This window comes from Physella acuta, unplaced genomic scaffold (assembly GCF_028476545.2).
Source record: "Physella acuta isolate Inbredline_101_S28 unplaced genomic scaffold, ASM2847654v3 ptg000164l, whole genome shotgun sequence".
Classification (NCBI taxonomy): Eukaryota; Metazoa; Mollusca; class Gastropoda; family Physidae; genus Physella; species Physella acuta.
The window spans coordinates 525,915-539,685 of NW_026731683.1; the positions used below are offsets into that span (position 1 = coordinate 525,915).

A 13,771-nucleotide genomic window follows, 5' to 3' on the forward strand; every position below is an offset into this window, starting at 1 on the left:
AGTCAACCACAGTGAAACCACGCTTTTTAGATATTATTTTTCTCCTGCATTATATTTATATTTACATAAAACTTGATCATATAACATTTGCACATTTGATCTTAATTTCTCAATCATAACACATTAACACGCACTTGTGTAAAAAAATGTAACCTATTAGCTTTCAGTGACATTATCTGTGGGAACGTGGAGCACATTTTAAACCGACCATACATAGTAATTATACATTGGTTGTGCTTACCATTTAATCTGTAACGCATGACTTTAAAAACAAAACAGTTCCCTGTATTTGATAAGGTTTTAAAAAAAAAAACATAAACAATTTTACCCTGATTTAGGCCAAAGTCTTAGAAATCGAAATTTAAACACAAAAAACATTTTCACCTTTAAGTTCTGCAAAAATTAAAATAAATTTAGTTCATTGGGAAATATTACAGGGAATAGACGGCAATCAAAAACAGTCAATTATTCTTAATGCTTTAAAGATAAAGTTACATTATTTCTTGTTTACATTTTTTATTTTGGAGCTCATTTTCGGCCGTTTAATAGATAAAAGCCAGTTATGTTTATTTCTATCCAGAGTGCTACAACTAAAGTCTATTTTGATTATAGATGGCAATTTTGTGTGTCTGTGTCCAGTGTTTCTTCCAGACTTTTTTCTCCGGGGGGGGCACTTGAAATTTTCGGGGGGGGGGGGGGGGGCGGTAGACTTTCTTCGGGGGGGCGGACACTGTTAAAAGTATATATTTTCTATATAAATTATATAAATTTCTTTTTCGTTGGGGGGGGGGGGGGGGCGGTAAAAATTTTTCGGGGGGGGGGGGGGCCAAGCCCCCCCTAAGAGATCCCTGGAAGAAACTCTGTCTGTGTCTCTAACCGCAAAGAATTTATTTTATTAAAAATGTTTGTCAGGGCGGGCTAGATTACCAACAGAAATCAACTTACGCCATATTTTTGTCATGAACGCTCTAAAAGACATGCCTGGGTTGGCTGGTCTATTTATGGCTACACTCTTCAGTGGCTCACTCAGTACTATATCGTCAGTTGCTCTATAATTTTATTCATTTGTGAATTATATGTTACTTGCTACGACACACCTTAAGAAATAACTTAAAATCAAATAAAAATTGCCATAAGATGTTTAACACAAAACATCCAAACTGTAAGTTACTGTAAAGTTTATTGAACAAACTGATCCTGCTACCTACTTCAGAGGCGTAGCGGGGGGGGGGGGGGGGTGGCGGGGGGACGACATATGTCCCCGGGGGCCGACCTTAGGGGGGGGGGCGCCAAATTGAAGTTTGAGGCGTGGGTGTGTAAATGAAAAGTTCGAGGGGTGGTGCAAATCGAAAGTTTGTCCCCGGGCCCGTGAAGGGATCGCTACGGCTCCTGACCTACTTTTACGAGGAACATTATTAAGGACTTTTGGGGCGTTACAGACAACATAAACAAAACAAAACCCACATGCATACATACATAATTTTACTACTTGAGAAACGAATCACTATTATGTTAGTAGCTTAGGTTCCGAACATGAAAATATGTTTTATCAGTGCAGGAATCAGTGCTCTATCGGCCAATACAGTGGAGGATATTTTAAGAAAGTCCTATTGGAGGTTTTCAGGAGAGCAGGATCACATTTTTTTACCCAAAGTACTGGTCTGCGTCTATGGGCTCGTCAGTTGTTGGACTTGCTTATGTAGCTGATTCCATAGATGGTCCAGTCACACAGATGAGTTCGTCAGTGTTTGTGGAGCCTGTGGGGGTCCTGTGTTTGGGAGTGTTTATACTAGGGGCGTGCATCCCCTGGAGCAACAAGTACGGCGCCTTAGGTGGGGGTGGGCTGGCTCTCTGTTTTCAACGTGTGGGTTGGCCATTTCAGGACAGATGTATGGGAGGAAAACTAGACCACTACAACCCCCATCTATAGAGAACTGTTACACCCAACGGCTCTATGCTGCAAAACGCAACATTTACTTTTGTAAACATGACTTTAACAACACCAGCAGCTCAACCTATCTCTAACAAAGACTCATACGAGTTATGGTTTCTTCTTGTACGATATCTCCTACATATGTGTATGGTTTTTATTGGATGTTTTGTGGCCCTTTTTCTCCGGTGCTCTCATTAGCTTTTGTTTTAAGAACCTACGACCACACCAAGACTGACCCACGTCTGATTATACCAATTCTTAGAAAGGTGTGGTCCATTCGAGAATTAGTAGCTAAAGCAGACAGTAGAGGAAAATAATATAACTGTTCGTGATAGCATCGAGCTCGCACAGTTATGTAACGGGTGGCGCTATCAATCTAAGGGACGTGACTCGTGTTAACAACTCACAAAAGCCATTGTAAATTTTGATAGTCTCCCTTTATATGCCTACATGACGCGACATTATTTGTAATTATATCCCTTTCGTTAATTAAGTTAATAAGTTTTTCATATAATTCCACACAAGTTATTGTTTTGTATGTACCGTGCATTAATTCAATATTTTATACAGAAACTATTTAAACGATCGTTTAATTGTACCTGTATCTATCTATATTTATCAATAAATATTTCAAAATACATAGTTTTAATATACACGGTTGGATGTCTGCTTATAGATGAAACCTTTAAAATTAAAATAAATTATTCATAAATAATCTGCAAAATATATTTTATACTTATAACGTGAGGTCTAGAGGTCAGTGTATTATTAAGGCTCCAGTAGATACCAGGAAGGGATCTAAAAACAGGTCTTCACATAACTTAAGCGGATCTAGAAATACGTGGTTTATTTATAGTTTTGTCTGACATACATTCTATAAATACAGTGATTATTTATTTTTAAAAATAGAATTTCGTGCTAATAGCATAATCAGGAGCTGCTACCATAATTGACCTATGGTGAGGGGGAAAATTTTTGAAAGCCAACCAGCGTTAAAAAAGCTTTATTATATTAGTAATTTTGTTTGTATTTAATTGAATTTGTTTAGTACTTAATTTATTTGTACATATCAAGCAACCCCACACAAAATATTACAGGCCAGATTTGTCTAAGAATTCAGGGTTACGTTACCTGAGTATAAGGACATAGTTTGATCTGTATCAAAAATTATAACATAGAAGACAAAATATTTGTCCGGGGGATAGCATGGTGTTCAGTGGAGTGACAAGTTCACTCAACACCTTCTGCACTCGCAAGCTTTTGTATTATTTACGAGTTAGATGTTTATGAGCAGTGTTGTCAGAAGTTAATACGTAGTAGGGCGAACTGTCTAAAACCTCTTTTTTCGTCAGTCTGTTTACTGGAGGCCATTTTGCCAGTTAATGTTAGACAGTTGAGACAGAGTATTATGTTATGTCTAACCTTTCCCCCCCCCCCGCCCTTTGCTAGCAAAGAAAAGCCGTTTACGACATAATTTTTTATGTCCATGCTTTTTAGACTTATGCTGCTGTTTATGTTTTTTTTTTAAACCTTTTCGAAAACATTACTACTGTTTTTTTTTTGTTTTTTTTTTAAATCTGTCAGGTGTTTTTTTTTTTTTTTTTTGTGGGTCTTCTCTTTTCTTTGATTTTGATCCTTGTAGATTTCAAGAAATGCCATGTTTGTACCTGATTTCTCTCTCAAACAATTTCCCGATGTTTTTGTCCTACTGATGTATCCTGTTCCATTCCATTCTGCTGTGTTAGGTGCCTATCAAACCCCTCTAGTGATTCGCACTTTGTGTTTATTTTGTCATGGTCTTTTTGTGGCCGAGCTGAACTGTAGGCTACAGCCAACATTCCTATGTTGGGTCGTTTATTGTTCAGTTCCAGTGAAAAAACAACTAAACACTACACTCAATGTTAAAAGTAGGTTGTTGGCAATATATCAATAGTTTCTCAACATACAGGCCTCTCAGATCTACGTAGACTCAAGTGGGGGGGGGGGGGGGGAGAGGGGGTAGTGGACCCTCTCATACAAATGCCCATAAGAGTTAGGTTGAATTAAGAGTCGATCACTGTTTCAAGGTGGGGGGTTAAAGCTAGGTGGGCTCAAAGTGGTGGTGGTGGTGGTGGGGGGGGGGGGGGTCTACGTTCTCAAGCATATGTCCAACAGTGCTAGGTGGACAGGTGGGGGAATGTCACCGTTCTTAATCATATGTCCAACAGATAGGTGGACAGGTGGGGGGGGTGTCAACATTCTTAAGCATATCTCAAACAGAGATAGGTGGACTGATGGATTTACCATTCCGAAAATGGTCGCTAAAAGGCTCAGTCGTTTTGGCTAAAATCTTTTTTTTTCAAAACCTATATCCGACGACGATATAGGCTAGTAATGTTTCTACCAATACCATAGTACTAATATCTAACCTTCAAGGAAAAGATTTTCGATAATACATCTTTATAACGTACTTCTATATAATTTTTAATGAAGCATACATGGGACTTTTGACGCCCCTAATAGGTTCGCCCCCCCCCCCCGTGTTGACACAATATAGTTTCGCCAAGGTATCCCCCCCCCCCTACCCCGGAGGAAAAAGTCTATAAGAAACATTAAAAAGAAACACTGTCATGACGACAGGCCGTAAATAAAAAAAGTTAATACAAGCACATATGTGTTTATTACAAAACCACTATTTATGGTCGGATTTTGGGCCTTCTATATGCCCCCCCCCCCCAACTCCATCCCCCACCTCACATACACACATCATATCACAATCATATGACACAGCTGTAAGTATATATGGGTACCAGTGAAGTCACATGACACAAATTATACTTAGGTGTAAAGTGTAGCAAGACAGACATAAAACACAAGTAGTTACAGATGTAAGTGTACACATACATAACATTGTACAAAGCCTATAGAAAATATGAGCCAAATCTCTGCAATACGCTGCTGTCTTACACACTTCTCAACTCGATAGGGGCTGACACGCACACACACACACATACACACACACACAAACAGCTTTAAAATACATTTTAAAATATGAACACGCCTTGGGCTATTTTAAGCCTTATTTAATTGAAATATTTTCCATACTTCGTGCACATTTAAAGACCTCTTTCTTTAAAATCCTTTTCTATTTTCCTATGTAGGGCATGGTTTTGACATTTCTATTCATCATATTGAATTAAACGTTATCATCTCTACATTGTATGTGGAGCGTCGGATCATCTGTTATAATTAAACACACATATGTTACCAACCACTGCATTGATGTATCAGAACTTCATACAACTATTAAAGCTAACAATAAAAAAAATTAACGAAATAGCAGAACGTAGAGAGGACCAGCTTCAGAAATCAATTAGACGCGAGACGGCTGGATTGGATGAAGCAACCTTGACTGAACATTACACACCCGCTTGCTGAAGCTATTTATATCGTGGAGACATGCCGATTGGACACAGCATTACACTCAACAACACACGTGATGTTGCTCTATGTCGTCAATAGTCACATGATGAAAGCTTTGTTGTCAACAGTCACGTGATGAAAGTATTGAAGGCTATGTTGAAAGCTATCAAACAGCGGCAATATTAACACACGTGTTGAAAGCTATAGCTATGAAACCGTGGCAAAATTATGGAATAACTCTATGTAGTCAATAATCACATGTTTCAAGCTATGTTGAAAGCTATGTTTCAAGCTATGCTTAAAACTATGAAACAGTGGCAATGTTAACACACACTGAATGACTCTATGTAGTCAATAATCAAATGTTGAAAGCTATGTTGAAAGTTATGTTGATAGCTATGTTGAAAGCTATCAAACAGTTGCAATATTAACACACTTTGAATGACTCTATGTAGTCAATAATCACATGTTTCAAGCTATGTTGAAAGCTATCAAACAGTGGCAATATTAACACACTTTGATTGCCTCTATGTAGTCAATAATCACATGTTTCAAGCTATGTTGAAAACTATGTTGAAAGTTATGAAACAGTGATGTATGTATATAGTCGATAATCACATGTTGAAATCTATGGAACACGGCGATGTAAACTTAAATTGTCTCTATATATTATCAGTATGCACATTGAATACCTCCGTCAAGTCAATTTAAAAATGTAAAAAAATAGTTACTTAAACTTAAACACACATGGAAATTCTCCATATACAAGAATCACATATACAAGTTGTGTTGCAATGGACACGTAGACATACACATATAATCCCTCAATGTAGTCAACAATTACATATTTAAAGCTTTGAAAGAGTGCCTGCTTGATATATTACAATATTTGTGTAAAAAGTTTAACAGTGAATGTCTAATATTTTGTGTTTACTTATATGATTTGTTATGTTATAGTTGGGAAGAAAAAAAATGTTTAAGCTAATATCTATGGCTTCCAATCCATCTACAAGTTTATCTTTGAAAAGTGGTAGGCCTTGAGTGGAAAACAAAATGGCGATTTTCTCAAGTATGTTAACTGACCTTTGAGTTTTGTCATTCGGTCAGCTGTCCCATTTGTCCCCTCTCTATCTAATTCAGCCCATGTAGGTCAGGTGTTTCCAGTAGCTAAACAAAGGGTCAGGTGTGTTCATTGACCCACCGGCCAGTGCTGGCGTACGGTGTGTGGTTCTTGTTTATCAAATAACTGGTGGTATAGAGGCCTCGTCTCGGATAACACGAAAGGTCGCTTGTTCATCGTCGATATCGGTCATTGGTGATGTTGATGACAGGTGATCTTGATAAACATGGACACAAATGGCCAGTGGCATTGATAAACATGGACACTAATGGTCACTAATGGACACTAATGGACACTAATGGTCAGTGACATTGATAAACATGGACACAAATGGCCAGTGACATTGATAAACATGGACACTAATGGACACTAATGGCCAGTGACATTGATAAACATGGACACAAATGGCCAGTGACATTGATAAACATGGACACTAATGGCTAGTGAAGTTGATAAACATGGACACAAATGGCTAGTGAAGTTGATAAACATGGACACTAATGGACACAAATGGCCAGTGACATTGATAAACATGGACACTAATGGCCAGTGACCTTGATAAACATGGACACTAATGGCCAGTGAAGTTGATAAACATGGACACAAATGGCTAGTGAAGTTGATAAACATGGACACTAATGGACACAAATGGCCAGTGAAGTTGATAAACATGGACACTAATGGCCAGTGACATTGACAAACATGGACACTAATATCCAGTGACATTAATAAACATGGACACTAATGAACACTAATGGCCAGTGGCATTGATAAACATGGACACAAATGGACACAAATGGCCAGTGACACTGATAAACATGGACACTAATGGCCAGTAACATTGATAAACATTCTTTAATATCTTCATACGATGTACATGTGTTAGTTACTCGTGTGTTAGTTACTCATCACAAAATCTACCACATCCTATCGCCGTTTAAATCGCTGTACAATTAACGAAACAATGACTATTTCGATATATGTTCGTAAAATCATATTATATTTAAAAAAAAAACAGATTTATGATAAAAAAAAACGGCGTAGTCTAGGCAACCAGCTGATAAACAATTTAGTCTAATGGCTGATCGATCTATGTTAAACTTCTCAGCATATGTGACAACTAATTCTCAGTGTTTAAAGCATGTTTTCAAAAGACTAAGCAATTTTATTCCCACTTCCTCGCACAATTGCATCAGCATTGTGTTCATCAATAGACCAGTAACTACACCACGTTCAGATTGCGTCTAAAACTTCACATGGTTTCAAAGCATTTCCTCTTCACTGAAGAGTCTTCAGTGTTATATACCATACCACCCTTCAGTGTTTCTTTCAGAATTTTTTTCTCCGGGGAGGGTGTAGGCATTGAAACTTTTGGGGAGGAGAAGCACTTAATTAGCCGGGGGCATGGCATCCCCTTCCCCAGGAGAGATGGCTGAAAGAAACTCTACCTCCCCTGTTTCGTACATATTGATTCTAACCCTCTCCCCTCCAACCACATACCCAATAACGATCTTAAACGTTTAATTTAATGTTCTGTGGCCTAACTAGCTTGTTGCTTTTCACAAACTTCATATGCACTGAAACTAACTTCTTTTAGTCTCGAGTTTAGGGTTAGCTGTGCTTAATTTAGGTTCCCCTTAAAAGTAAGGTTAGCTGTGATTTGTTGGTTCTACTATCGGGTTTAGGGTTAGCCTATGATTAGTTTAATAGTTTTCCTGAATTTTGTTTAGGGATTGTTGCAGGGCCTATAGGTTTAATCGATATGAAGGTGTCAGGTCTCACATACGTTTCTTCATATTGGAAGAGAAAGAAAAAAAATACATAATAGTCTAATATAGATCTCTCTATGTATAGAAGACTAACCTTGACATTGTGTGAATACAACACACACGAGTCTGTTCGGGAAAGAGAAAATATAGTGAAAGATTTGGATAGCAGGCTAGGAAATAAACAAAACAAGTATTATGATCAACGATCAGTGCTCAAGACTACTAGTCTAAATATAGGATGTATCAGATTTCCTATGTTGGTCTACTTTCACTTATTCTATATGAAGTCGATCTATGACTAAACTTTAGACTTTAGACATCACAAGATACTAGCAATTACAGAGTTATTTTTTCAGCATTTGGTTACGTCAATAGGCGCATATTTTAGCTGTTATATAATGCTGTCACTTAGACCATCAATGGCGAAATTTTGATGCATAAGACGCCATCTAAATATAGGATTCTTGAGGAGAAAAGTGACAAAAAGCAAGATATGTCTAAAATGTACGAGGCCTTGTTGGGGATATTTTAAAAATGGTATAATCAATATCTCTCGCTTATCACTATCATTCAGCATGTTGGGCTATTGTTACTTTCACTTCTTTACAAAACAAATGTCTTTATCTTAACGGAAAAAAGTTGTGTACGTGAAGTGTCGTGTCACTGTCCGGTATGTCAACAGGTACAAATAGTTTAAAACAAAGTTCGCTGGCTTAAAACGGGGTGATAAGAATGGGAATGGTAGGACGCAGGTCCATGTGCACTATATAGAGCAAACGAAGGAAATCTGTTGCATGTAGATCTATATGCAGTATGTTATCAGTGTTTATTACGTTGTTCGTTTAATAAAAACAACAACAGAAATGTGTAGAAAACAAGGGAAAAAAATCCATATCTGTATTTAGGTCAAACCTTGTTGACAGTTGGCTGAAAGCCAAAATGGCCGCTTGGCACGACAAATAGACTGGAATTATGTAACTGGCAGGATTTCAGAGTTTGGTATTGATAAAGCAGTTTATCAGATGTTCTGTTTAAAGGGATGGTGAATTATACGGGGTTAAATTTTTGTCGACTCACGATGAATCACTCTAGTGGCGGAAGAATGCACTTGATATCACGTGTGACGCTCAGGCAAAAGTGAAAAGTAGCAATGAAAACAAGATTATACTTCACCGAATAATTAATTAATAGACCTACATAATGTAAAATCTGTTGACGTCTTTTTTTATTGTGTTGCGTCACTAGAGTTTTTATTTATTTGGCCTAGGTCTAACTCAAAGCTCACTAAAATATAAGCTTACATAGGCTATAAAAGCTATTATTTATAGGAAAACATTGCAGCTTCTATATTAGTCTATGTATTAGGGTACTAGCCTATCAATAAGGGCTTGAATATAGGGCCTAAAACATCATTACAAAATATCAGCCAGTCTTTGAATCCCCAAATATATAATACATTCAAAAGAAGAGTTATGTAAGCCAGATGACACGTATTGAGTTCACACACATGGGCGTCAACGGGGGCTGTGGTGCAGAACTTGAGCTTCAGTGTGTTGGCCGGTCCCTGCTTAAAGTGTAACAATCTACAGATTATTACAAACAACACAAAATTAAGGAGTTTTTTTTTAAAGATGTATCAGAGAAACTCTGAATATATTAAAAATCACTACATTACATACCAAGGCTGACCCAGAAAGTTGAATGTTTTAATAATAAAAAAAAAACAACGGTTAATTATATTAACCTACTAAAATTAGAACATACCAGGTATATTCAAGTAAACAAAACTCATTCTTTTTAATTTCGTCAAAGGACTTTGCACTGGTTGATAAAAATAAAAACATTTAATTATAAATCTAATTACATAAAATAAAGCGAAAAAAAAGTAACCCTGCAGAATAAAAACCCTCGCAGAACCCCAATCCGGACGAAACAGCCGAGTCATGTGACCAACCAGTATATATAGCTCAGGCGCAGAAACCAAATCAGAGTTAGTTGTCTTGCTACGTCAGTGAACGTACAGGCAATCTCGAGCGAAAAATCCAGTCTTTACCAAACAACTCGTCGTTCGTTTCATAACATCTTCGACACTTACGTAAACACCAACTGCAAGAAAATGGCCGTTAGTCAATGTCGTCAGAATTTCCACTCGGAAAGCGAGGCGGGGATCAACCGTCAGATCAACATGGAGCTGTACGCCAGCTACTGCTACCAGTCTATGGTGAGTCACTTCACATTTTTTGTATTTGCTAGATTCTACGCTTGAGCGGCATCAAGAAGGGGAGTTGATCAGTTTGTGCCGTCTTGCACAACGATTCTCGACTCGACAAAACTTGGCGCGACGCCGGGGCCGCTCCAAGGTCGTGACATTTTTTTGACGAGAGAGCCATGTTGACACGCATGATTGAACTATTGGATTGACCTTCACCCTGGACGCGAGTCTTCAATGAGGGCATTTATGTCACGAGTTAAAATAAAAATAAACAGTCGTAGGGTACATCTAGATTTGGATGCTTGCTACTGTTTTTTCAAAGCATAGGCCATATTTATAATTTGGATTATTTTAAACTGGGTTACATCATGTTAATTATTTGACTAGATGGCTAGATCTTTTGATCTATGATGAGACTTTTTAAAAGTAGAGCTAGGGCCTATAAAATTTTGGTAATCTATCGTTTTGGGTAGGTAAAATGGCCCGCAACACTAGTAATGTGAAAAACAGGTGACCCCCTTTAATTTTAAGAATTATTTCACATTTTGAGGAGGATTTATGTTTTGAAAAATTCTTGTTTCATTTATGTATCTGTTTTTAAACAATTGAATTGAAACTTTTCAGTAATAAATGAAGACTTTCGATGTTTCCAACAGATGCAACCATGCTCATTTACTATAGCAACCATCTTGTTTAAGTTTTTTTTTTGTAAACTTATAGCGCACGATTCAGGGGGAAGCCACTCTATTTTACAAATGGCTGCTTTTTAAATAGCAAATCTTGCTCGCAAACACTACTGTTTAAAGTTAATTTCTGGCATATATTGATATATTTAGCCATTGATTTAGGTTTATTGTTCATTTATCTATATTTGACACAAATATATCACAATATACTTCTATTAAAGCCTTGACAATGAGGTAACTTTTGTACATTAATAGCCGCGGGCAATTTTACGTACCCAAAAGGATAGATTACCCAAATTTTAATATTTGAGAATAGAGGTGAGGGGGAAATTCTATAATTGGGCATGTAGTCCTATGCTTAAATATATCTATGCGTTGGCACAGTGGGTCTCCAAAGCAGTTTTGTTTTGGAGTGGGAGGGATGATACATTAAAATTGTGTCATAAAAAGATGAGGCCCTATATGAATCATAGAATAAAAATGTTTTCCCGCAGGACACTTGTTAAAAATGTGATCCACAAAAGCTTAAGAAAACAAATTCCTGCTCATAACCCACTTGTTTTTTTATTTTGTAATTTTTAGACTTTTTACATTGCTTTTTATTTTTTTTCACATTTACTGTTATAATATCCAAAATATTGTCGCTGGCAGAATGCTTTATCCCATAGCATTTGCATATCTTTTTGGGCATACTACTTTGAACCTACCATTTGTATATTTCTTTAGGCCTTCTTCGACCTTTACATGTACACATCTATTTAGCCCAACTATTTAACTGGAACTTTTATATCTATTTAGGTCTACCACTGTCTTTCATACTTTATCCTTAACATTTGTATATCTCTCTAGGCATACTACTTCGACTCCACCATTTATTTGGGCCACTACTTAAACCTATATATTAAACAATCTCTCTAGGCTTACTATTTTATCCTTAACCTTCGTATATTTCTCTAGGCCTACTACTTTATCCTTAACATTTATCTCTCTAGGCCTACTACTTTATCCGTAACATTTATCTCTCTAGGCCTACTACTTTATCCGTAACATTTATCTCTCTAGGCCTACTACTTTATCCTTTATATTTATCTCTCTAGGCCTACTACTTTATCCTTTATATTTATCTCTCTAGGCCTACTACTTTGACCGAGATGATGTTGCACTTCCCGGCTTCTCCAAGTTTTTCAAGCACCAATCTGATGAGGAGCGTGAGCACGCTGAGAAGTTCATGAAATATCAGAACAGGCGTGGAGGTCGCATTGTCCTGCAGGACATCAAGGTAATCTTTTTGTCCTTAAAATTTCAGTTGCTAAGAATTTAAAACTTTGTCCTTAAAATTTCAGTTAAAATGCTTTTGCTACAGTAAATATCTGTTCGGCTAGAGAATTGTTGCCTTTAAAAAAAGTTTTTGTACCGTACCTGAATGGCTGTTTGGTATTGATTAGAGGTCTTCCGATTCTCTGCCTATATATAGATATTAACTTGTGACAGCATTTAAATCAAGATGCCTTTACCTCTTTGCATTATTGTATAGTTTAAATGTAAACTGTGGGGAATATAACATTTTATAACAAACAAAAAAAATTCACTTCACCTTTCTTTCAATAATTACATCCAATAGTCTGTTCAAATTCTTTGCCGTTAATATAAGCTACTAGTTTTAATGTTTGTCAATGACAGTAAAGAAATGTATGAATGTATTATGTGAGGTGTAAAACTACTTTATTGCAAGAATAACCAACTTTATATTGACTTGTTGAACTGGTATAGAGTATACACTAATATAGACCCAAGACTGAACATAGAATAGATTATTGATTGTCAAAGGTTTTCTTATAGTTCAAAGTAAATGTTACAGTGGCGTAGCCAGGATCATCTCAAGGTGGGGGGGGGGGGTCCAATTTTTACCCGGGGACAAACTTTTGATTTGCACCCCCCCCCTCATACTTTTTATATATATACTGAGGGGTCTATGGGGGGTTATGACCCCCCCTAACCCCCCTGCCTACGCCACTGAACTGTTATGAATATTTTCTGCAATAAATTTGCCCCAGAACAGATTATCTTGTATCTTTAGTTTAATGTAAGCTGTTACAAATAGTATTCTGTATGTGTTAATTTTGTTTGTCCCAGAAACCTGAAAGGGATGAGTGGGGAACAGGCCTTGAAGCCATGCAGATGGCCCTACAGCTGGAGAAGAGTGTGAACCAGTCCTTGTTAGACTTGCACAAGCTGTGCAGCAGTCATGATGATGTCCAGATGGCAGATTTCCTAGAGTCTGAGTACCTGGAGGAGCAGGTCAAGTCCATTAAGGAGATCAGTGACCACATCACCAACCTGAAGCGCGTGGGACCTGGACTCGGAGAGTACATGTATGACAAGGAGAGCCTCAGCAGTTAAGCCGCTGACCAGCTGCCAGTCAAGGTCAAGTTGCTGACCGTATGGGCCATGTCTACGTGTTTGTCCGTCTTGCTTTTGGAGTAGAAATTTTAAACTAAAGCCGTAAGATCTACAAATTTGGAATCTCTTGTTTTGAAAAGATTTTCTTGTTTTATAACTTGTATAAGAAAAAGGGCCCAATAAATTTATGTCAATGTTAATTTCTTGCTTTTGTTTTGATTTTAAATAAATATTCTTTATAAATGTTTC

At 37.2% G+C, this 13,771-nt stretch overlaps 1 protein-coding gene across 1 annotated transcript; it reads left to right on the plus strand.

Moving 5' to 3' along the window:
• The first annotated feature begins 10,170 nt into the window (after positions 1-10,170).
• LOC131935947 (soma ferritin) lies at positions 10,171-13,722 on the plus strand. Its single transcript, XM_059292704.1, has 3 exons — positions 10,171-10,445; positions 12,255-12,401; positions 13,256-13,722. The coding sequence occupies exons 1-3, from the start codon at positions 10,341-10,343 to the stop codon at positions 13,520-13,522; spliced, it is 519 nt and encodes a 172-aa protein (XP_059148687.1). The 5' UTR covers positions 10,171-10,340; the 3' UTR covers positions 13,523-13,722.
• Positions 13,723-13,771: the final 49 nt, after the last annotated feature.